At 44.2% G+C, this 24,096-nt stretch overlaps 1 protein-coding gene across 1 annotated transcript in view; it reads left to right on the top strand.

The window, feature by feature from the left end:
• The window catches only part of KCNH8 (potassium voltage-gated channel subfamily H member 8), a 666,710-nt gene that overhangs the window by 530,731 nt on the left and 111,883 nt on the right, over positions 1–24,096 (top strand). Inside the window, exon 12 of the mRNA XM_069729971.1 lies at positions 22,049–22,377. Coding sequence (XP_069586072.1) covers positions 22,049–22,377 — 329 coding nt within the window. The remainder of the gene's footprint in view (positions 1–22,048; positions 22,378–24,096) is intronic.

Below are 24,096 nucleotides of genomic sequence, written 5' to 3' on the forward strand. Positions count from 1 at the left end.
TGCTATCTTTGTTCTAATGAGTATGGTTAAAATTAAAAAAAAAATCAGTCTGTTATCTGCGTTAGACGCTAGGTGTATCTGTGGTGTATAAATCCTCACTTTGCAAGCATACATTGTTAGGGCTAGCGGAACGCACCAAATAATTAAATAGATATAATAAGGTGCGTTCGCAGCCCGGGGTCCACCGTGCAGAGATGGAACCTGCTGCTAAGCAATGATGGACTATATGGCTGTACAATGAGGATGCACACATGGGTTAACTTCACCCTGTGTGAAGAAAGCGATCCCTGTTAAGTCACAGGGTCGCGGTACCGCACAGAGAGTGCAAGCAAGGAACCACAGAACTCTATCTCAGGACACAGGATTAGAGTTAGTGTAGACCTCTTGCGTTTGACACCACAATTGGGGTATCAGAGGTAACTAATATGCACAGAAGTGCATGCTGTGCCACACTAGTGGACGCCACTAACCACCCAGACTTGGGTAAGGTAAGCGCTCTAATAGTGCACGTCACTGCACTGGCGGTCACAGCAGTTAGACACTGCTTCGTGTGTTAAAGCTGTGAGTTCAGCCGGGCGCTAGATTGCAGCCATACACCTTACACGAACAGTCATACACAAGGAATGGGTTTTTTAAGGAACGACTTGCACTCATCAACACACACACAATAACAATTGTGTACTAGCGCATGGCCGTGCGGCCATGCAAACCTTTTATAGCTGCAGCAAGTACAAGAGCTTCCGAGAAGGACCAATGGGAGTCTCCCACAGAAGAAGAACACCTTTAGGACCTTCCTAGAGGACCAATGGGATTAGCTGCAGTATCTAAGCATGTGACCCCCAACCTCCAATGGGAGGTCACCCCGTGGGCATGCTCAGAAAGGGAAAATCTGGACTTAGTCCCAGAAAGACTTGCTCGCTGCTGAACATTGCTGGCTACAAGAACAGAGCCTGGAAGGGCAATAGTAACCAGTCATCCAGTATGAGCCTGAGCTAGACGCTGGGACCGACATCTCCGCTGAGCAGACTCTGCTGTGGCTGGAGAAGAATGGGAGACCGCAGCGGAGATGGTTTGAGATTCCTCCTGTGCAGTGGCGGGAACTCGACACCTATCATACATTGCCTTTTTTGGTCTGCTAGCCTTGGTATATACAATATTTTGTGGTTAAAAATGTTCACACAAAAAAAAACAGGCCACATATTGAAACAGTCTGTTATCTCCGTCAGACACCGGTGTATCTGTGGGTTCCAAGTCCTCACTTTGCAGGCATACATTGCATTTTTTGTCTGCTAGCCTTGGTCTATACAGTATTTTGTGGTTAAAAATTTTTGGAAAAAAACCAAACCACATATTGAAACAGTCTGTTATCTCCGTCAGATGCCCGGTGTATCTGTGGTGTCCAAAACCTTGCTTTGCAGGCATACATTCTAGTTTTTTGTCTGCTACCCTGGTGTATGCAGTATTCTGTGGTTAAAAAAATTAAAAAATATACAGGCCACATATTGAAACAGTCTGTTATCTAAGTCAGGTGCCTGATCTATCTGTGGTGTTGAAATCCTTGCTTTTCAGGCATACATTTCAGTTTTTTGTCTGACACCCTTGGTGAATATAGTATTTTGTGGTCCAAAAAATTTAAAATTATACAGGCCACATATTGAAACAGTCTGTTATCTCAGTCAGATGCTTCGTGTAGCTGTGGTGTTGAAATCCATGCTTTTCAGGCATACGTTCCAGTTGTTTGTCTGCTACCCTTGGTGTATACAGTATTTTATGGTTAAAAAAATTTAAAATTATGGAGGCCACATATTGAAACAGTCTGTTATCTTAGTATACGCCTGGTCTATCTGTGGTCTCCAAATACTTGCTTTTCAGGCATACTGATCCCATATACGTTTTCTCTAAATTAATCTTTTTTTTTTAATTGGAACTGGGTTTTCCTGTAGCCATCCAGTACATGGGTTAAAAAACTTATTGGGGTGCATATGACTTAGTAGCAGGGCAGGCCTTGCTGTTAATACTTAAGAAAACAGTATAGCAGGACCAACTGAATAATGTGAAGTGGGCTTTCCTGTGGCCATCCAGTACCTGGTTCAAAGGCTTATTGGGGTTCATATGACTTGGTAGCACGGCAGGCATTGCAATTAATATAAAAGAAAACAGTATGGCTGAACCAACTGAATAATGTGAAGTGGGTTTTCCTGTGGCCATCCAGTACATGGGTTCAAATGCTTCTTGGGGTGCATATGACTTGATAGCAGGGTAGGCCTTGCATTCAATGCAACATCTTTTAAGGAAGCCCTCCTGTACCTTTCGTGAAAGGGGTATTGGGGTGTGTTGTAACTCTTGGCAGGCCTTCCACTCACTGCATAGGCAATAACAGCATAGGAGACACACTGTTTAATAATGGCCCTTTAAGAATATTTATGCCGCCTGATGCACCAGTAAAAATAGGCTTTTTGACTTAAAGAGTCCCTCCTTCAGAAATGAAACAAGATGTGTCTCGTTATGTGTCACACACCACATGGCCAGCTAGGGTTGTTAAATGTTACACTGACATTTCCCAGTGAATGCATTTGTATTGGCAGAAAGCAATTTTAAAGTTGAAAAACGCATCAAAAACGCTGCAATCAAACATAGCTAAAGTGGTGGAGGAACATTTTTATCTGGGGTTAATTATTTTGCCTTATATACAAGTCATAAACATGGAAAGAATTTACCTTAACATATTTCCCTTCAAAATCCATTTTGGTTTTGTTTTTGTATGTTTTTGGTTGCACCTGTAAAAATGGCATGCAACTCTGACAACATTATAAATAATAATAATAATTTTATTTATATAGCGCCAACATATTCCAACATTGCTTACAGATGTGACCTAAGAGTCCAGGGGCAATCCCCATGATGTTCCAGTCTCATTTGAGCAGTGTTTCCATCATTTTCAGAAGTTTTTAGACTTTAAAAGGACCTCCAGGGGTGATTGCGGTAAAAATACTCAGGTTTCCCATAAACTTACATTGGGCTCGTTGCTCGGGTGGAGTACCCGAGTATTCCAATTTGCTCGACCAGAGCAACGAGCACCCATGCATGTTATTGCTCGCCCATCACTATTAATTACCATTACCTTATTTAGAAACTACCACTGGTCACTAGTGTTGAGCGATACCGTCCGATACTTGAAAGTATCGGTATCGGATAGTATCGGCCGATACCCGAAAAATATCGGATATCGCCGATACCGATATCCGATACCAATACAAGTCAATGGGACATCAAGTATTGGAAGGTATTCTCATGGTTCCCAGGGTCTGAAGGAGAGGAAACTCTCCTTCAGGCCCTGGGATCCATAGGGATGTGTAAAATAAAGAATTAAAATAAAAAATATTGATATATTTACCTCTCCGGCGGCCCCTGAACTCAGCGCGGGTAACCGGCAGGCTTCTTTGTTCAAAATCAGCGCTTTTAGGACCTGAGAATCACGTCCCGGCTTCTGATTGGCCGCGGGCTGCCCATGTGACCGCCACGCGACCAATCACAAGCCGCGACGTCACCGCAAGCTATTAACGCGCTCATTTTTAAAAATGAGCGCGTTAATGACTTTCAAAGACGTAGCGGCTTGTGATTGGTCGCGGCCACGCGACCAATCACAAGCCGCTACGTCTTTGAAAGTCATTAACGCGCTCATTTTTAAAAATGAGCGCGTTAATAGCTTGCGGTGACGTCGCGGCTTGTGATTGGTCGCGGCCACGCGACCAATCACAAGCCGCTACGTCTTTGAAAGCCATTAACGCGCTCATTTTTAAAAATGAGCGCGTTAATAGCTTGCGGTGACGTCGCGGCTTGTGATTGGTCGCGGCCACGCGACCAATCACAAGCCGCTACGTCTTTGAAAGCCATTAACGCGCTCATTTTTAAAAATGAGCGCGTTAATAGCTTGCGGTGACGTCGCGGCTTGTGATTGGTCGCGTGGCCGCGACCAATCACAAGCCGTTACGTCTTTGAAAGTCATTAACGCGCTCATTTTTCAAAAATGAGCGCGTTAATAGCTTGCGGTGACGTCGCGGCTTGTGATTGGTCGCGTGGCGGTCACATGGGCGGCCCGTGACCAATCAGAAGCCGGGACGTGATTCTCAGGTCCTAAAAGCGCTGATTTTGAACAACGAAGCCTGCCGGTTACCCGCGCTGAGTCCAGGGGCCGCCGGAGAGGTAAATATATCAATATTTTTTATTTTAATTCTTTATTTTACACATCTCTATGTATCCGATACCGATACCCGATACCACAAAAGTATCGGATCTCGGTATCGGAATTCCGATACCGCAAGTATCGGCCGATACCCGATACTTGCGGTATCGGAATGCTCAACACTACTGGTCACAGAAAATAAAAATGTAAAAATATTTGTTTTCCCATTAGTTTTTGCTATGAATTGGTCATTCATACAAGTTACAACTGGATAGATACATTTGACTGTCATAAACCTGTCATATTGAAATATCTATCTGTTTATAGTTATGATTCCTTTTTCTTATGAGCATGTCTGTTCCAAAATTATTAAAATAAGAAGTGCATAACAAAATTTGAGAGCCATCATTGGCTGATACCTTTTAATGTCTAACTGAAAAGATGGTAACAAATAGCAAGCTCTCAAGACTACTCATGTCTCTTCATCAGGTTCAGTATAACAAAATCTGATGAGTCCTATATTTATACACAACAGGATATAGAATAGTGCAGTAGATAAGTGAAGTGAGTTCACCTCACCTAAATGAAGGTCTGACGTTTAAATGGGCGACTGCATGCTGAAAATAGACTATTTATTTGCCATTTTGGTTGTCTTACACAGTACAGAGCAAAAGTTTGGACACACCTTCTCATTTAAAGATTTTTCTGTATTTTCATGACTATGAAAATTGTAAATTCACACTGAAGGCATCAAAATTATGAATTAACACATGTGGAATTATATACTTAACAAAAAAGTGTGAAACAACTGAAATTATGTCTTATATTCTAAGTTTTTCAAAGTAGCCACCTTTTGCTTTGATGACTGCTTTGCACACTTTTGGCATCCTCTTGATGAGCTTCAAGAGGTAGTCACCGGGAATGGTCTTCCAACAATCTTGAAGGAGTTCCCAGAGAACTACTGAATAGACTGTTAGAATTTGTACTATGGCAAGAAAAAAGCAGCTAAGTAAAGAAAAATGAGTGGCCATCATTACTTTAAGAAATGAACGTCAGTCAGTCCGAAAAATTGGTAAAACTTTGAAAGTGTTATTTCTCTTGTTGTTACACAGTTCATGTTTATTACTGCTCCCGCACCCTCATAGTATTGTGTTTATTATATTTGATACTTAGCAGTGCGCCCGATTTCTTTATTGTTCTGCCCTTTATGTTCTTATTGTTCAGCAGTGGTTTACATCTTGGAACTCTGCCATGCAGGCCATTTTTGCCAAGTCTCTTTCTTATGGTAAAGTCATGAACACTGACCTTAGCTGAGGCAAGTGAGGCCTACAGTTCTTTGGATGTTGTTGTGGAGTCTTTAGTGAGTCATTACTGCTCTCTTGGAGTAATTTTGGTCAACTGGCCACTCCTGGGAAGGTTCACCACTAGGGTTGAGCGACTTTTAGTTTTTTAGGGTCGAGTCGGGTTTCGCGAAAGGAGGGACCGCAGACAGACTTAGTAGGCCTAAAATAAAAAAAATTAGGCTCAAAGCAGTTTGAATTATCTTGCAGAGGTACACAGGCAGCATTGGTGTGGTCAGCGGAGGATGATTGGAAGGAGTGTCTGACACAGTTAGTACTCTCAAAAAATAAATAGATGTTAATGTCTCGCAAAACAACAAAACCAAAAAACAAAAGGGTGGCATACTTAGGTACAGGGGTGGGCTCCTCTGCTGAGTTTCAAACATAGTAATTTGGTGCTAAGTATTTACTGGTGTCAATATAGGACACTGACCCTGACTATTTTAACTAGCATCATACATGTCAACAAATTGGTATTGTCAGTGCCAGGCATTGAAGGATGTCAGCGCATAGACTAAACATTGGTGGAGCTGTGAGAGATAATTTTGCAAGTGGTAGAGCACTGTTTGAGCTGGGAGGGGGGGAACTCTCTTGTGGCCGGCGGTACAGGCCCAGGGCCCCTCATGTTACAACGGTGTGTCTGATGTTGGGTGAGCACCTCCACCGCTAGAGACACTTTATTGTACTATGAGGGACCCAGTTGCAGTGCCATTGACCAAAAGCGGGCACACCCACCTCTTCAGACAAACGGCACTCTCACGGGTGCTTGCACCAAGTGGCGAGACCACGGCCCCATGGGGGGAGTTCGCCCATTTAGGGAGGTGTAAACATGTCGTATGATGGACAAACAGCTGCTGCAAATTAAGAGATTGGAACAGTAAGACCAGTCCACAAGCAAGACCTTTTTATAGGAAAGCTAGGTGTCAGCCGGGAAAGGTGGGGCAAAATAATTAGAAATCCATGAGTGGTTCATTTTAATGAAGGTTAGATCATCAACATTTTGGGTAGCCAGACGAGTCCTTTTTTCAGTCAATATTGAACCAGCAGCACTGAATACTCTTTCTGATAGCACACTAGCTGCTGGGCAAGCAAGCTCCTGCAATGCATATTCTGCCAATTCAGGCCAGGTGTCTATTTTGGATGCCCAGTAATCAAATTGGAATGACAGTTGAGGGAGAACATCGATAAGGGATGAAAAATAGTTAGTAACCATACTGGACAAATGTTGTCTCCTGTCACTTTGAATTGATGCTGCAGTACCTGTCCTGTCTGCGGTCTGTTATGAACTGGTGATTCAGAAACACAATGGACCTGGTGGTTAAGAGCACACAAAGTGACCTGATAGTTACTAATAACATAGGACGAGCTCTGAGACGTGGGAACTCTGCTGACCACAATCCCTAATCCTATCACACCACACTAGAGGTAGCCGTGGAGCGCTCCTGACCAGACCTAGGCGCCTCGGGCACAGCCAGAGAAACTAGCTAGCCATGAAGATAGAAAAATAAGCCTACCTTGCCTCAGAGAAATTCCCCAAAGGAAAAGGCAGCCCCCCACATATAATGACTGTGAGTAAAGATGAAAATACAAACACAGAGATGAAATAGGTTTTAGCAAAGTGAGGCCCGACTTACTGAATAGACCGAGGATAGTAAAGATAGCTTTGCCATCAGCACAAAAACCTACAAACAACCACGCAGAGGGCACGAAAAGACCCTCCGTACCGACTAACGGCACGGAGGTGCTCCCTCTGCATCCCAGAGCTTCCAGCAAGCAAGAAAAACCAATATAGCAAGCTGGACAGAAAAAATAGCAAACAAAAGTAACACAAGCAGAACTTAGCTTATGCAGGGCAGACAGGCCACAAGACGATCCAGGAGAGAGCAAGACCAATACTGGAACATTGACTGGAGGCCAGGAACAAAGAACTAGGTGGAGTTAAATAGAGCAGCACCTAATGACTTAACCTCGTCACCTGAGGAAGGAAACTCAGAAGCCGCAGCCCCACTCACATCCACCAGGGAAGCTTATGGACAGAACCAGCCGAAGTACCACTCATGACCACAGGAGGGAGCCTGACCACAGAATTCACAACAGTACCCCTCCTTGAGGAGGGGTCACTGAACCCTCACCAGAGTCCCCAGGCCGACCAGGATGAGCCAAATGAAAGGCACGAACCAGATCGGCAGCATGAACATCAGAGGCAAAGACCCAGGAATTATCTTCCTGACCATAACCCTTCCACTTAACCAGGTACTGGAGTTTCCATCTCGAAATACGAGAATCCAAAATCTTCTCCACTATATACTCCAACTCCCCCTCAACCAAAACCGGGGCAGGAGGATCAACGGATGGAACCACAGGTGCCACGTATCTCCGCAACAATGACCTATGGAATACATTATGGATGGAAAAAGAAGCTGGAAGGGTCAAACGAAAAGACACAGGATTAAGAACCTCAGAAATCCTATACGGACCAATGAAACGAGGCTTAAACTTAGGAGAGGAAACTTTCATAGGAATATAACGAGACGACAACCAAACCAAATCCCCAACACGAAGTCGGGGACCCACACAGCGCCTGCGGTTAGCGAAATGTTGAGCCTTCTCCTGGGAAAATGTCAAATTGTCCACTACATGAGTCCAAATCTGCTGCAACCTATCCACCACAGTATCCACACCAGGACAGTCCGAAGACTCAACCTGCCCTGAAGAGAAACGAGGATGGAAACCAGAATTGCAGAAAAACGGCGAAACCAAAGTAGCCGAGCTTATTAAGGGCGAACTCAGCCAAAGGCAAAAAGGACACCCAATCATCCTGATCAGCAGAAACAAAACATCTCAGATATGTTTCCAAGGTCTGATTGGTTCGTTCAGTTTGGCCATTTGTCTGAGGATGGAAAGCCGAGGAAAAAGACAAATCAATGCCCATCCTAGCACAAAAGGCTCGCCAAAACCTCGAAACAAACTGGGAACCTCTGTCAGAAACGATGTTCTCCGGAATGCCATGTAAACGAACCACATGTTGGAAAAACAATGGCACCAAATCAGAGGAGGAAGGCAATTTAGACAAGGGTACCAAATGGACCATCTTAGAGAAGCGATCACAAACCACCCAAATGACCGACATCTTTTGAGAGACGGGGAGATCCGAAATAAAATCCATAGAGATATGTGTCCAGGGCCTCTTCGGGACCGGCAAGGGCAAAAGCAACCCACTGGCACGAGAACAGCAGGGCTTAGCCCAAGCACAAATCCCACAGGACTGCACAAACGAATGCACATCCCGCGACAGAGACGGCCACCAAAAGGATCTAGCCACCAAATCTCTGGTACCAAAGATTCCAGGATGACCAGCCAACACCGAACAATGAACCTCAGAGATAACTCTACTCGTCCATTTATCAGGGACAAACAGTTTCTCCGCTGGGCAACGGTCAGGTCTATTAGCCTGAAATTTTTGCAGCACCCGCCGCAAATCAGGGGAGATGGCAGACAAAATTACCCCCTCTTTGAGAATACCCGCCGGTTCAGGCAAACCCGGAGAGTCGGGCACAAAACTCCTAGAAAGGGCATCCGCCTTCACATTCTTAGAGCCCGGAAGGAACGAAACCGCAAAGTCAAAACGGAAGAAAAACAGCGACCAACGAGCCTGTCTAGGATTCAACCGTTTGGCAGACTCGAGATAAGTCAAGTTCTTGTGATCAGTCAAGACCACCACGCGATGCTTAGCTCCTTCAAGCCAATGACGCCACTCCTCGAATGCCCACTTCATGGCCAGCAACTCTCGATTGCCAACATCATAATTACGCTCAGCAGGCGAAAACTTCCTGGAAAAGAAGGCACATGGTTTCATCACCGAGCCATCAGAACTTCTTTGCGACAAAACAGCCCCTGCTCCAATCTCAGAAGCATCAACCTCGACCTGGAACGGGAGCGAAACATCTGGCTGGCACAACACAGGGGCAGAAGTGTTGTGAATTCTGTGGCAGAGCTCCCTCCTGTGGTCACAAGTGGTACTTCGGCTGATTCTCTCTATGAGCTTCCGTTGGTGGAGGAAAGTGGTACTGCGGCTTCTGAGTTTCCTTCCTCAGGTGATGTGGTGAAGTCGTTAGGTGCTGCTCTATTTAACTCCACCTATTGCTTTGATCCTGGCTTCCAGTCAATGTTCTAGTATTGGACTTGCTTCCTCCTGGATCGTTCCTGTGGCCTGCTGCTCTGCATTGCTAAGTTCCGCTTTTGTTATTTTTGTTTGCTGTTTTTTCTGTCCAGCTTGCTTATTTGTTTTTTTCTTGCTTGCTGGAAGCTCTGGGACGCAGAGGGTGTACCTCCGCACCGTTAGTCGGTACGGAGGGTCTTTTTGCCCCCTTTGCGTGGTTGTTTGTAGGGTTTTGTGTTGACCGCAAAGTTACCTTTCCTATCCTCGCTCTGTTCAGAAAGTCGGGCCTCACTTTGCTAAATCTATTTCATCTCTGCGTTTGTCTTTTCATCTTACTCACAGTCATTATATGTGGGGGGCTGCCTTTTCCTTTGGGGTATTTCTCTGAGGCAAGGTAGGCTTATTTTCTATCTTCAGGCTAGCTAGTTTCTCAGGCTGTGCCGAGTTGCATAGGGAGCGTTAGGCGCAATCCACGGCTGCCTTTAGTGTGGTTGGAGAGGATTAGGGATTGCGGTCAGCAGAGTTCCCATGTCTCAGAGCTCGTTCTATGTTTTTGGGTTATTGTCCGTTCACTGTATGTGCTCTGACTTCTATGTCCATTGTGGTACTGAATTACCTAATCATAACACAGAAGAAAAACGACGCTTCAACTCCTGAAAAGCTTCCACAGCAGCAGAAGACCAATTGACCACATCAGCACCCTTCTTGGTTAAATCAGTCAATGGTTTAGCAATACTAGAAAAATTATTGATGAAGCGACGATAAAAATTAGCAAAGCCCAGGAACTTTTGCAGACTATTCAGAGATGTTGGCTGAGTCCACTCATAAATGGCCTGAACTTTAACAGGATCCATCTCGATAGTAGAAGGGGAAAAAATGAAACCCAAAAAAAGGAAACCTTCTGAACACCAAAGAGACACTTTGACCCCTTCACAAAAAAAGAATTAGCACACAGGACCTGGAACACCATTCTAACCTGCTTCACGTGAGACTCCCAATCATCCGAGAAGACCAAAATATCATCCAAGTATACAATCAGGAATTTATCCAGGTACTCTCAGAAGATGTCATGCATAAAGGACTGAAATACTGATGGAGCATTGGAAAGCCCGAATGGCATAACCAGGTACTCAAAATGGCCCTCGGGCATATTAAATGCTGTTTTCCATTCATCGCCCTGTTTAATACGCACAAGATTATACGCACCACGAAGATCTATCTTGGTGAACCAACTAGCCCCCTTAATCCGAGCAAACAAATCAGACAGCAACGGCAAGGGGTACTGAAATTTGACTGTGATTTTATTTAGAAGGCGGTAATCAATACAAGGTCTCAACGAACCATCCTTCTTGGCCACAAAAAAGAACCCTGCTGCCAATGGCGACGACGACGGGCGAATATGACCCTTCTCCAAGGATTCCTTTATATAACTCCGCAAAGCGGCGTGCTCAGGCACAGACAAATTAAACAGTCGACCTTTAGGAAACTTACTACCAGGAATCAAATCGATAGCACAATCACAATCCCTATGCGGAGGTAGGGCACTGGACTTGGGCTCATCAAATACATCCCAGTAATCCGACAAGAACTCTGGGACCTCAGAAGGGGTGGATGATGAAATAGACAGAAATGGAATATCACCATGTACCCCCTTACAACCCCAGCTGGACACAGACATAGATTTCCAATCCAATACTGGGTTATGGACTTGTAGCCATGGCAACCCCAACACGACCACATCATGCAGATTATGCAACACCAAAAAGCGAATATTCTCCTGATGCGCAGGAGCCATGCACATGGTCAGTTGGGTCCAGTACTGAGGCTTATTCTTGGCCAAAGGCGTAGCATCAATTCCTCTCAGTGGAATAGGATACTGCAAGGGCTCCAAGAAAAACCCACAGCGCCTAGCATACTGCAAGTCCATCAAATTCAGGGCAGCGCCTGAATCCACAAATGCCATGACAGAATAGGATGACAAAGAGCAGATCAAAGTAACGGACAAAAGAAATTTCGACTGTACCGTACCAATGGTGGTAGACCTAGCGAAACGCCTGGTGCGCTTAGGACAATCGGAGAGAGCATGAGTGGAATCACCACAGTAAAAACACAGCCCATTCCGACGTCTGTGTTCTTGCCGTTCAGCTCTGGTCAAAGTCCTATCACATTGCATAGGCTCAGGTTTATGCTCAGATAATACCGCCAAATGGTGCACAGTTTTACGCTCACGTAAGCGTCGATCGATCTGAATGGCCAAAGACATAGACTCATTCAGACCAGCAGGCATAGGAAATCCCACCATGACATCCTTAAGGGCTTCAGAGAGACCCTTTCTGAAAATTGCTACCAGCGCACATTCATTCCATTGAGTGAGCACAGACCACTTCCTAAACTTCTGACAATATATCTCTACCTCATCCTGACCCTGACACAGAGCCAGCAAATTTTTCTCCGCCTGATCCACTGAATTAGGTTCATCATAAAGCAATCCGAGCGCCAGAAAAAACGCATCAATATCACATAATGCAGGATTTCCTGGCGCAAGGGAAAATGCCCAGTCTTGAGGGTCGCCACGTAATAAAGAAATAATGATTTTAACTTGTTGAACTGGGTCACCAGAGGAGCGGGGTTTCAAAGCCAGAAATAGTTTACAATTATTTTGAAATTCAGAAACTTAGCTCTATCTCCAGAAAATAACTCAGGAATAGGAATTTTAGGTTCTAACATAGGATTCTGAACCACTAAATCTTGAATGTTCTGTACACTTATAGTGAGATTATCCATCAAAGAGGACAGACCTTGAATGTCCATGTCCACACCCGTGTTCTGAACCACCCAGATGTAAAGGGGAAAAGAAAGACAAAACACAGTGCAAAGAAAAAAAAATGGTCTCAGAACTTCTCTTTTCCCTCTATTGAGAAGCATTAGTACTTTGGGCCTCCAGTACTGTTATGAACTGGTGATTCAGAAACACAATGGACCTGGTGGTTAAGAGCACACAAAGTGACCTGATAGTTACTAATAACATAGGACGAGCTCTGAGACGTGGGAACTCTGCTGACCGCAATCCCTAATCCTATCACACCACACTAGAGGTAGCCGTGGAGCGCTCCTGACCAGACCTAGGCGCCTCGGGCACAGCCTGAGAAACTAGCTAGCCATGAAGATAGAAAAATAAGCCTACCTTGCCTCAGAGAAATTCCCCAAAGGAAAATGCAGCCCCCCACATATAATGACTGTGAGTAAAGATGAAAATACAAACACAGAGATGAAATAGGTTTTAGCAAAGTGAGGCCCGACTTACTGAATAGACCGAGGATAGTAAAGATAGCTTTGCGGTCAGCACAAAAACCTACAAACAACCACGCAGAGGGCGCAAAAAGACCCTCCGTACCGACTAACGGCACGGAGGTGCTCCCTCTGCGTCCCAGAGCTTCCAGCAAGCAAGAAAAACCAATATAGCAAGCTGGACAGAAAAAATAGCAAACAAAAGTAACACAAGCAGAACTTAGCTTATGCAGGGCAGACAGGCCACAAGACGATCCAGGAGAGAGCAAGACCAATACTGGAACATTGACTGGAGGCCAGGAACAAAGAACTAGGTGGAGTTAAATAGAGCAGCACCTAACGACTTAACCTCGTCACCTGAGGAAGGAAACTCAGAAGCCGCAGCCCCACTCACATCCACCAGAGGAAGCTTATGGACAGAACCAGCCGAAGTACCACTCATGACCACAGGAGGGAGCATGACCACAGAATTCACAACAGCGGTCATTGTGAAATCACTCCACAACCTGATCAGAAAAGCCCTCTGTCCAACGCCACTTCTGATTTGTGCACCTCTAACACCTCTGCCCTGTTGCCCCCTGCAGCTCGTGTGATAACCATCACCGGCGCTGTGTGCTGGGAATGCCTGAATCAAACGGTCTACAAGAGTTGCTTGTTTGGTTGCTAATATTTTTTTGAGGTTCTCATGTGGCATGATATTTTGCAATTTGCCTTTATAGCGAGGATCAAGGAGGCAGGCCAACCAGTAATCGTCATCGGTCATCATTTTAATAATGCGTGGGCCCCTTTTGAGGATACGTAAGGCATAATCCGCCATGTGGGCCAAAGTTCCAGTTGTCAAATCTGCAGTTGTGCTGGGTTGAGGGGCAGTTTCAGGCAAATCACATCACTTGTCTCCCTAAAAAAAACCTGAACCCGGCCTTGCATCACCACCAGTTGCTATTGGCCCCGGAGAAGCTTCCTCATTCAAAAAATACTCATCCCCATCATCCTCCTCATCCTCCTCTTCGCCTGCTACCTCGTCCTGTAGACTGCCCTGACCAGACAATGGCTGACTGTCATCAAGGCTTCCCTCTTCCTCGGCTGCAGACGCCTGCTCCTTTATGTGCGTCAAACTTTGCATCAGCAGACGCATTAGGGGGATGCTTATGCTTATTATGGCGTTGTCTGCACTAACCAGCCGTGTGCATTCCTCAAAACACTGAAGGACTTGACACAGGTCTTGTAGCTTCGACCACTGCACACCTGACAACTCCATGTCTGCCATCCAACTGCCTGCCCGTGTATGTGTATCCTCCCACAAATACATAACAGCACATCTCTGTTCGCACAGTCTCTGAAGCATGTGCAGTGTGGAGTTCCACCTTGTTGCAACATCGATGATTAGGCGATGCTAGGGAAGGTTCAAAGACCGCTGATGGTTCTGCATACGGCTGGAGTGTATGGGCGAACGGCGGATATGCAAGCAAAGTCTGCGCACTTTGAGAAGCAGGTCGGGTAACCCCGGATAACTTTTCAGGAAGCACTGCACCACCAGGTTTAAGGTGTGAGCCAGGCAAGGAATGTGTTTCAGTTGTGAAAGGGCTATGGCAGCCAAAAAATTCCTTCCGTTATCACTCACTACCTTGCCTGCCTCAAGATGTACACTGCCCAGCCATGACTGAGTTTCTTGCTGCAAGAACTCGGACAGAACTTGTGTGTCTGTTGTCGCCCAAACACTTCATTGCCTATACAGCCTGCTGACGCTTGCCACTAGCTGTCCCATAATGGGACACCTCGTGTGCAACAGTGGCAGCTGCGGATGGAGTGGTCGTGCGACTGCGGTCTGTGGACGAGCTCTTGCTTCTGCAGGAGGATGAGGAGGAGGAGGAGGGGGGCGAACACCTACAGCCAACTGTTTCCTAGACCGTGGGCTAGGCAGAACTGTCCCAATATTGCTGTCCCCTGTGGACCCTGCATCCACATTAACCCAGTGTGCCGTGATGGACACGTAACGTCCCTGGCCATGCCTACTGGTCCATGCATCTGTTGTCAGGTGCACCTTTGTACTCACAGATTGCCTGAGTGCATGGACGATGTGGTCTTTTACATGCTGGTGGAGGGCTGGGATGGCTTTTCTCGAAAAGAAGTGTCGACTGGGTAGCTCGTAGCGTGGTACAGCGTAGTCCATCAGGGCTTTAAAAGCTTTGCTTTCAACTAACCGGTAGGGCATCATCTCTAACGAGATTAGTCTAGCAATGTGGGCGTTCGAACCCTGTGTACGCGGATGCGAGGATGAGTACTTCCTTTTCCTAACAAGAGTCTCATGTAGGGTGAGCTGGACAGGAGAGCTGCAGATGGTGGAACTAGCGGGGGTGCCGGTGGACATGGCAGACTGAGAGAGGGATGGAGATTGTATTCTTGCTGGTTCCCTACATGCAGTGTTTCCTACCACGAACCTGGTGATTCCCTGACTGCTTTGGCCTGGAGACGAAACCTGCACATTTACTGCAGGTGGTGTGGGAATTGGTGGGCTTACAGTGAGGGAAGGGATGTAGCGTTGCTGACTAGCTTCATTGGCCGAGGGTGCTACAACCTTAAGGGACATTTGGTAGTTAGTCTTGCAAATGCATGGTGGTTAAATGTCTACGCTTGCAACTTGTATTTAGACTTTTAAGATTCTGACCTCTGCTTAAGGTAGTTGAACATTTTTGACAGATGACTTTGTGCTGATCATTTGGATGTTGTTTAAAAAAATGCCAGACTGGACTCTTTCTACTATCGGATACCTTTTCAGGCATTGCAGACTGAGCTTCTTTAACCGGATGGCCACGCTGTCCTACAACTGGTTTTGCCACGCGTTTTTGGCCAGATACGGGCCTGGCAGATGGAACCTGTTGCGAGGTTGATGCCTGCTGCGGCTTCTCCTCTTCCGCTTCAGAGCAACTGCCGCCTGCACCCTGTTCCCCCAATGGCTGCCAATCGGGGTCAACAACTGGGTCATCTATGACCTCCTCTTCTATCTCGTGTGCAACTTCATCTGTGTCACCATGTAAGCCGGTGGTATAGCGTTCGTGACGGGGCACCATAGTCTCATCAGGGTCTGATTCTGGATCAGTACACTGCGAGGGCAATGTTCTGGTCTGAGTCAAAGGAACAGCATAGTAATCTGGCTGTGGCTGTGCATCTGTGCACTCCATGTCTGATTCAACTTGTTATGGGCATGGCCTGTTAACTATTTCACTTTCTAACCCAGGAACAGTATGTGTAAAGAGCTCTATGGAGTAACCCGTTGTGTCGCCTGACGCATCCTTCTCTGTTGTTCTTGGTGAAGAAGACAAGGAAGCGACTTGTCCCTGACCGTGAACATCCACTAACGACGCGCTGCTTTTACATTTAGCAGTTTCAGAAGAGGAGGCAAAAGAGCTAGAGGCTGAGTCAGCAAGGAAAGCCAAAACTTGTTCTTGCTGCTCCGACTTTAAAAGCGGTTTTCCTACTCCCAGAAAAGGGAGCGTTCGGGGCCTTGTGTAGCCAGACGACGAACCTGGCTCAACAACTCGAGACTTAGGTGCTATGTTGCTTTTCCCACGACCACCTGATGCTCCATCACCACTACCATCATTACCAGCTGGCAATGACCACCCACGACCACGACCTCTTCCACCAGACTTCCTCATTGTTTGAAAAACATAACCAAACTAACGGTATTTGTTACTGTAAAACCAGTTACAAGGTGAACTCAAACTTCTGTTGGATTTATATATCCCTTTATAGGTGGGTGAGACTGCAGGGAAAATCAGGCCCAATGTATAACAGTACACAGCTTCTGTGGCAGACAGATATGCCACTAACAGGACTGACGCAGATGAAGACACTACCAATAAAAATCTCCCCCTTTTTATTTTTTCTGGGAGAATATTGAAGAAATATGGCCCACTCTTATACAGTATATGTTCTGTGGCATAAAATGAAAGACAGATGCCACACACACGACTGGCACTGAGGCAGAATTGCCAATCTTAATCTCCCACTATTTTTTTTTCCTGGGAGAATTGTCAAAAAATCTGGTACCGTGTTACACACTAGGTTTTATGTGGCACAAAATGAGAGAGATGGCACACACTGGACTTGCACTGAGGCAGAAATGCCAATCTTAATCTCCCACTATTTTTTTTTTATTTATGGGAGAATTGTCAAAAAATCTGGCACCGTGTTACACACTAGGTTTTATGTGGCACAAAATGAGAGACAGATGGCACACACTGGACTGGCACTGAGGCAGAAATGCCAATCTTAATCTCCCACTATTTTTTTTTCCTGGGAGAATTGTCAAAAAATCTGGCACTGTGTTACACACTAGGTTTTATGTGGCACAAAATGAAACGCAGATGGCACACACTGGACTGGCACTGAGGCAGAAATGCCAATCTTAATCTCCCACTATTTTTTATTTATGGGAGAATTGTCAAAAAATCTGGCACCGTGTTACACACTAGGTTTTATGTGGCACAAAATGAGAGAGATGGCACACACTGGACTGGCACTGAGCCAGAAATGCCAATCTTAATCTCCCACAATTTTTTTTTTATTTATGGGAGAATTGTCTAAAAATCTGGCATCGTGTTACACACTAGGTTTTATGTGGCACAAAATGAGAGAGATGGCACACACTGGACTGGCACTGAGGCAGAAATGCCAATCTTAATCTCCCACTATTTTTTTTTCTGGGAGAATTTTAAAAAAAATCTGGCCCAGTATTACACACTAGGTTTCTGTGGCACAAAATTAGAGACAGATGTCACACACAGCACTGGCACTGAGGCAGAATTGCCAATCTTAATCTCCCACTTTTTTTTTCTGGGAGAATTGTCAAAAAATCTGGCACAGTGTTACACACTAGGTTTAATGTGGCACAAAATTAGAGACAGATGGCACACACACGACTGGCACTGAGGCAGAATTGCCAATCTTAATCCCCCACTATTTTTTTTAATTTATGGGAGAATTGGCAAGAAATCAGGTCCACTGTTAGACTGTATGTTTTCTGTGCCAGAAAATGAGACACAGATGCCACACACTGGACTGCCACTGATGCAGATTTGCCAATTTTAATCTGCACTTTTTTTTTTTCTTCAGGGAGACCAGTGAATAAATCTGGGCCACTGTATTAGAGTATATTTTCTGCGGCAGAAAGTGGCTTGAAGAGATATAACAAAAAAAAAAAGGGACTGTCCTACAATTACTGTCTCCCTGCAGTAATCTCAGCAAAGTATGGCAGGCAGCAATAACAAGGAGTGGACTGCTGCACAAAAAAGTCAAAAGTGTGGACAAACAAACAAGATAGCTGTGCAGAAAGAAAGGAGCAACAGTATTTGTGCTTTGAAAAAAGCAGTTGGTTTGCAAAGCGGCGTACTAACAGCAATGCAGCTATCAGGGAGCCGTCTAGGGCAGCCCAATGAGCTACAGCGCTGAGGGAAAAAAATGTAGCCTCCACTGTCCCTGCAAACGAAAGGTGGTCTTGGACAGTGGAAATCGCTACAGCACAAGCGGTTTGGGGGTTAATGTACCCTGCCTAACGCTATCCCTGCTTCTGACGAAGTGGCAGCAACCTCTCCCTATGCTCAGATCAGCAGCAGTAAGATGGCGGTCGGTGGGAACGCCCCTTTATAGCCCCTGTGATGCTGCAGAAAGCAAGCCAATCACTGCAATGCCCTTCTCTAAGATAGTGGGGACTGAGACCTATGTCATCACACTGCCCACACTCTGCATCCACCTTCATTGGCTGAGAAATGGCGCTTTTCACGTCATTGAAATGCGACTTTGGCACGAAAGTCACGTACCGCGTGGCTGACCCCACACAGGGATCGGATCGGGTTTCATGAAACCCAACTTTGCCAAAAGTCGGCGACTTATGAAAATGACCAATCCGTTTCGCTCAACCCTATTCACCACTGTTCCATGGTTTCACCATTTTTGGATAATGGCTCTCATTTTATTTCACTGGAATCCTAAAGCTTGAGAAATTGCTTTAGAACTTTTTCCATGCTGATAGATCTCAATTACTTTGCTTCTCATTTGTTCCAGAATTTCTTTGGATTGTGGCATGATGTTTAGCTTTTGAGGATCTTTTGATCTACTTCACTTTCTCAGGCAGGTCCTACTTAAGCTGATTTATTGATTGAAAACATGTGTGCAGTAATCAAGCCTGCATGTGGCTAGGGAATTTGAACTCTGCTTCTCAAAGATGTGATAAACCACAGCTAATTTATGTTTTAAAGGGGGGGGGGGGCAACCACTGTTTCCCTTAAATAGTAAAGACCTTCATTTAAAAACTGCATTTTGTGTTTACTTGTGTTATATTTGTCTATATTTAAATTTGTTTGGTGATCTGAAACATCTAAGTGTGACAAACTGCAATGGAAAAGGAAATCAGGTAGGGCCAAACACTTTTGCACAAAACTGTAAACCCAGGCCAATAACGGGATTATACTGGGCCAGAAACTAGCCCCGGTACCATGGAAAGTTAAACAGATAAACAGACATATGGATTCATGAATTGAGATAAAAGAGCAGCCCAAAGTTAAATTATATATCTAATCTCCTTAAGGGCACACTAGACAATACATTATATACACAATGGTTATACACATACAATGTTCATTTAAGCAAATACAGATAGTGGTACGACAAAAGATATAAGCAGAATATATCAATCATTGGGTTGATGTTTGACCGAGTGTGTGCTGGGCCGCAGGGGCATTGGCTGCCAGCTGTCTCCTTGGTCCTTTCTCAGCACATTTCTCAATGCAGCCCCCACTTTCAAAGGGACCAGCAAACATACCAGAGAGAGACCATATAGCATTACCTTAGCCTTTATCCCCTTTGAGTCACTCCCCTCCTAACTTCTGTGCTAAACCTAAATCCCCTCCCCTGCCTCTTAGCAGCTAAAAACTGCAAAACTTAAGATGTGTCATAATTCCTTAATAGATGGTCCTAGGGAGGGGGTTTTGGCGTCATTGGATCCGGCCGGACCCCTGCTATGTGTTAAGACCAAACACAGCTTTGCTATCTGGTTTCAAATGTTTTCTCTATGCATCTCCATAACCTTGGGTGCTAGAATGGTTCGAGACCCAGTCGGGTGTATGCCATGTTCTGGGGATCTCAGAAATATAAAAAGTGTGTGGCCAGGACACACGGTAACACTCCAAGCACAAACCAAAAATAAATTTCAACCAAAGTAAATACAGATCATGAAATTGATACAGACACATGACTCAGTAATTGTTGTAGAATCCTGACTCTCTAAGGCTACTTTCACACTAGCGTTAACTGCAATCCGTCACAATGCGTCGTTTTGCAGAAAAAACGCATCCTGCAAAAGTGCTTGCAGGATGCGTTTTTTCCCCATAGACTTGTATTGACGACGCATTGCGACGGACTGCCACACATCGCATCCGTCGTGCGACGGATGTGTCGTGCTTTGGCGGACCGTCGGCACAAAAAAACGCTACATGTAACGTTTTTTGCTGCCGACAGACCGCTTTTTCCGACCGCGCATGCGCAGCCAGAACTCCTCATCCACCTCCCCGCACCTCACAATGGGGCAGCGAATGCGATGAAAATCTGCATCCGCTGCACCCGTTGTGCGGTGCTTACAACGCTAGCGTCGGTAACCTCGGCCCGACGCACTGCGATGGGCCGAGCCCGACGCTAGTGTAAAAGAAGCCTAAACTTTTACAGACCTCCAAACCTAAACCCCTAAGTACAGTCCTTAGCCTAACTACAGACTGCAGACTCTATCTCAAGCACATCACTATGACAATCTTCTCCTCCTACTCTGTGGAGTCTTCATCTGCTACCAAATAGTTTGAAGACATAACTAGATAATGGTAACAGGACCCTATCTGCAGGTCCTTCAACAATATTTGTATATAGATGAATTTAGAGATGATTTCACATTTCTGTTTTGCACAGAGAAAACATGACAAAACTTGAATTGTCATTACAAGTACTGTCTGGGCCTGTGGTTTACCAACTGAATGGCAACCTTACTCCACCAATTGATGAGAAATCTGCAACATGATTTACTTCTATTGTTTTTTCTAGCTTCTTTCTCCTCCACCTGATGCTCCATAATATGCATAAATACCTTTTACATTGTATTTCATGATATAGCTACATCCAGCATAAAGTAGCAGGGCCTGTGCACACCTTGCTGATTTGTCAAGTTTTATCGCGTTTTTTTCTGAGCAGATTTGTCACAAGACCAGAAGGGTTTTCTGATAACAGAAACATGAATGAGAATCCTGAAGTCTCATGCTCACATTTCTTATTCTTCATTTCCATATTTGTCTATTCTTTCCACATTTTTGCTGCAGATTTCACCTGTACTAATGAGTGGGGAGATTCTGCAACAAAGACGCATGTAAAAAAAAATCAAAAACACATAGAAACAAGCCAAAAAAGCAGCAAAAACGTTACACTGTATTTTTCCTGCCAAGAATGCAGAAGTGTAGCAGACATTTCTGCATCAAATACTTAACCTGTGCATATACCCATATCGAAGCAATGATCTGTGATAGAGTTTATATGCTCTACAATTAACGTACTCTCCCATGACTATTATCTCCTTGCTCAGAAGCTGGAAGTTCTACAAATTCATATGTAAGACAGTGGAAAGCTAGTCTCCAGTCACCTTTTCTTAATGGACCAAAGCTTGAATTACTGTTTTGAAAAGGATTTTTGTTTAACTTTCCTAAATATACATATTTTAAAAAGTTACATATTTTGGTTCCTATTACTTGATTATCTTTTCCAGGAGATGATGAGTCATCTTTATTGAACACAGCATATTAGACAGTATCACAATTTGGTTATACAACAATGCATAAAACCAGAAAACCTCTTTAATTGCAATAATCTAAACGTATTACAGTTTAAAAGAAGAATTACTAAAGTTGATTTTTTTTCTTTAATTTGACAAAAATGCAATTAGACTTATACCACATTTTTAAAATTGTGGTGAAAAGGAAGTTATCAAACAGTGGAGCAAAAAATTATTTTTGTGACATTCAAAATTATTTTGTTTATTTTTTTCAGACGGAGCTTAGGGGAAACGGAAGCGTAAATAAAAGACTATCATCCATTGTTGAAGATGAAGATGAGGACACAGATGATGAAGAGCCTTCATCTCCATCCACCATACGCACAAGGAATACAACATCTAAATATAGAAAATCTCCAAACAGCTCTCTCGGGATCAATCTGAAACCCTTCTCGGGGAATGTTCCATTTAAATCCCCAATGAAGTCTTCTAGTTCATACTCAAGGCAGGATAATGATTCCCACCTTAATAGACGACGAGATAAGAATTTAATGCTTAATCTTCCAAAGGTCACAAGTCTTGGACCACCAGATTTAAGTCCCAGGTTTGTATCACTTTAGTTACTTTGAATTTATTTAAATGTGATCATTTCATTTCTCGTGTGGTGTTTCTTTCAAATAAATTTAAAAAAAATACTGCTACTCCTTATATCCAATAAATAATTTTAAAAATTGCTGTATTCTTGTAAGTTCAATATATGGGTAGTAAAAATGAATCAAGTTCTTAGATCTAAATTGATGTACAGATTTTGCACCATTTTCTTTTACATTCCAAAGTAATATTTATAATTCTTTGTAATCAGTGTAATTTACCAAAAAGTAGAGGTGAGCAAATCAATTCCCAGCAAATTGAACTTGCTTAGAATTTCATACAAATTCTGAGCCTCATTTTTTGCAATCCAATTTGCGTGAATCAAACAAAATGGAGGTCAGTCAACACTTTATTTAATTTTTTCCAAATTAAAAAAAACAACATACTCACTATTAGAGTTGAGCGAATTTCTTCGGGTCCCCGCTTATTTGGCAAGCATTAGCTCTTGCCGAATAAGCTGCAGAGGGAACCCGGTGCTAGAGTTGGCATATTGCACTAAATAAAAATAAATAATAAAGTGCAATCACAACCTAGGGTCCACCGTGCAGAGATGTATAACTGCTGCTAGTGTGAACAATGGCGGGACACAACAGCGTGCGACCACTATTACCGCACTGTGTTAATGCCACACAGTATGAACAGTACGCCAAGTAGCTAGCTACTGCATTCAGTATGCTGAGTACTATACCCTGTTAAACATCACAGGGATGATTGCACGTGGATTGTGTTTGTTCTGCAATTAAACTGTGTCAATCGCACACAAGAATGAGGCAGATGCTGAGCCAAAGGAAAAACTCATGTGACGCTATATACAAAGTCCTGACGCTTTCTCTGAGAGGTGGAGCGTGAGGGTTAGACTTGCTCTGTGACTCAACTGTGCTAACCGCACACATGTAGGAAACAGATACTAAGCCAAGATGTAGCTACCCAGTCCTAACCTTACCTTGCCAATGAAAGAACTCTCAGTGTATACAACCCCTGGCAAAAATTATGGAATCACCGGCCTTGGAGTATGTTCATTCAGTTGTTTAATTTTGTAGAAAAAAGGCAGATCACAGACATGGCACAAAACTAAAGTAATTTCAAATGGCAACTCTCTGGCTTTAAGAAACACTAAAATAAATCAAGAACAAAAAAATGTGGTAGTGAGTAATGGTTACTTTTTTTAACCAAGCATAGGGGAAAAATTATGGAATCACTCAATTCTGAGGAAAAAATTATGGAATCACCCTGTAAATTTTCAGACCCAAAAATAACACCTGCATCAAATTAGATCTGCTTGTTAATCTGCATCTAAAAAGGAGTGATCACAGCTTGGAGAGCTGTTGTACCAAGTGGACTGACATGAATCATGGCTCCAACAGGAGAGATGTCAACTGAAACAAAGGAGAGGATTATCAAACTCTTAAAAGAAGGTAAATCATCACACAATGTTGCAAAAGATGTTGGTTGTTCACAGTCAGCTGTGTCTAAAATCTTCACCAAATACAAACAACATGGGAAGGTTGTTAAAGGCAAACATACTGGTAGACCAAGGAAGACATCAAAGCATCAAGACAGGAAACTTAAAGCAATATGTCTCCAAAACAGGAAATGCACAACAAATCAAATGAGGAATCAATGGGAAGAAACTGGAGTCAACGTCTGTGACCGAACGGTAAGAAACCGCCTA

Source organism: Ranitomeya imitator, chromosome 6, assembly GCF_032444005.1.
Source record: "Ranitomeya imitator isolate aRanImi1 chromosome 6, aRanImi1.pri, whole genome shotgun sequence".
NCBI lineage: Eukaryota > Metazoa > Chordata > Amphibia > Anura > Dendrobatidae > Ranitomeya > Ranitomeya imitator.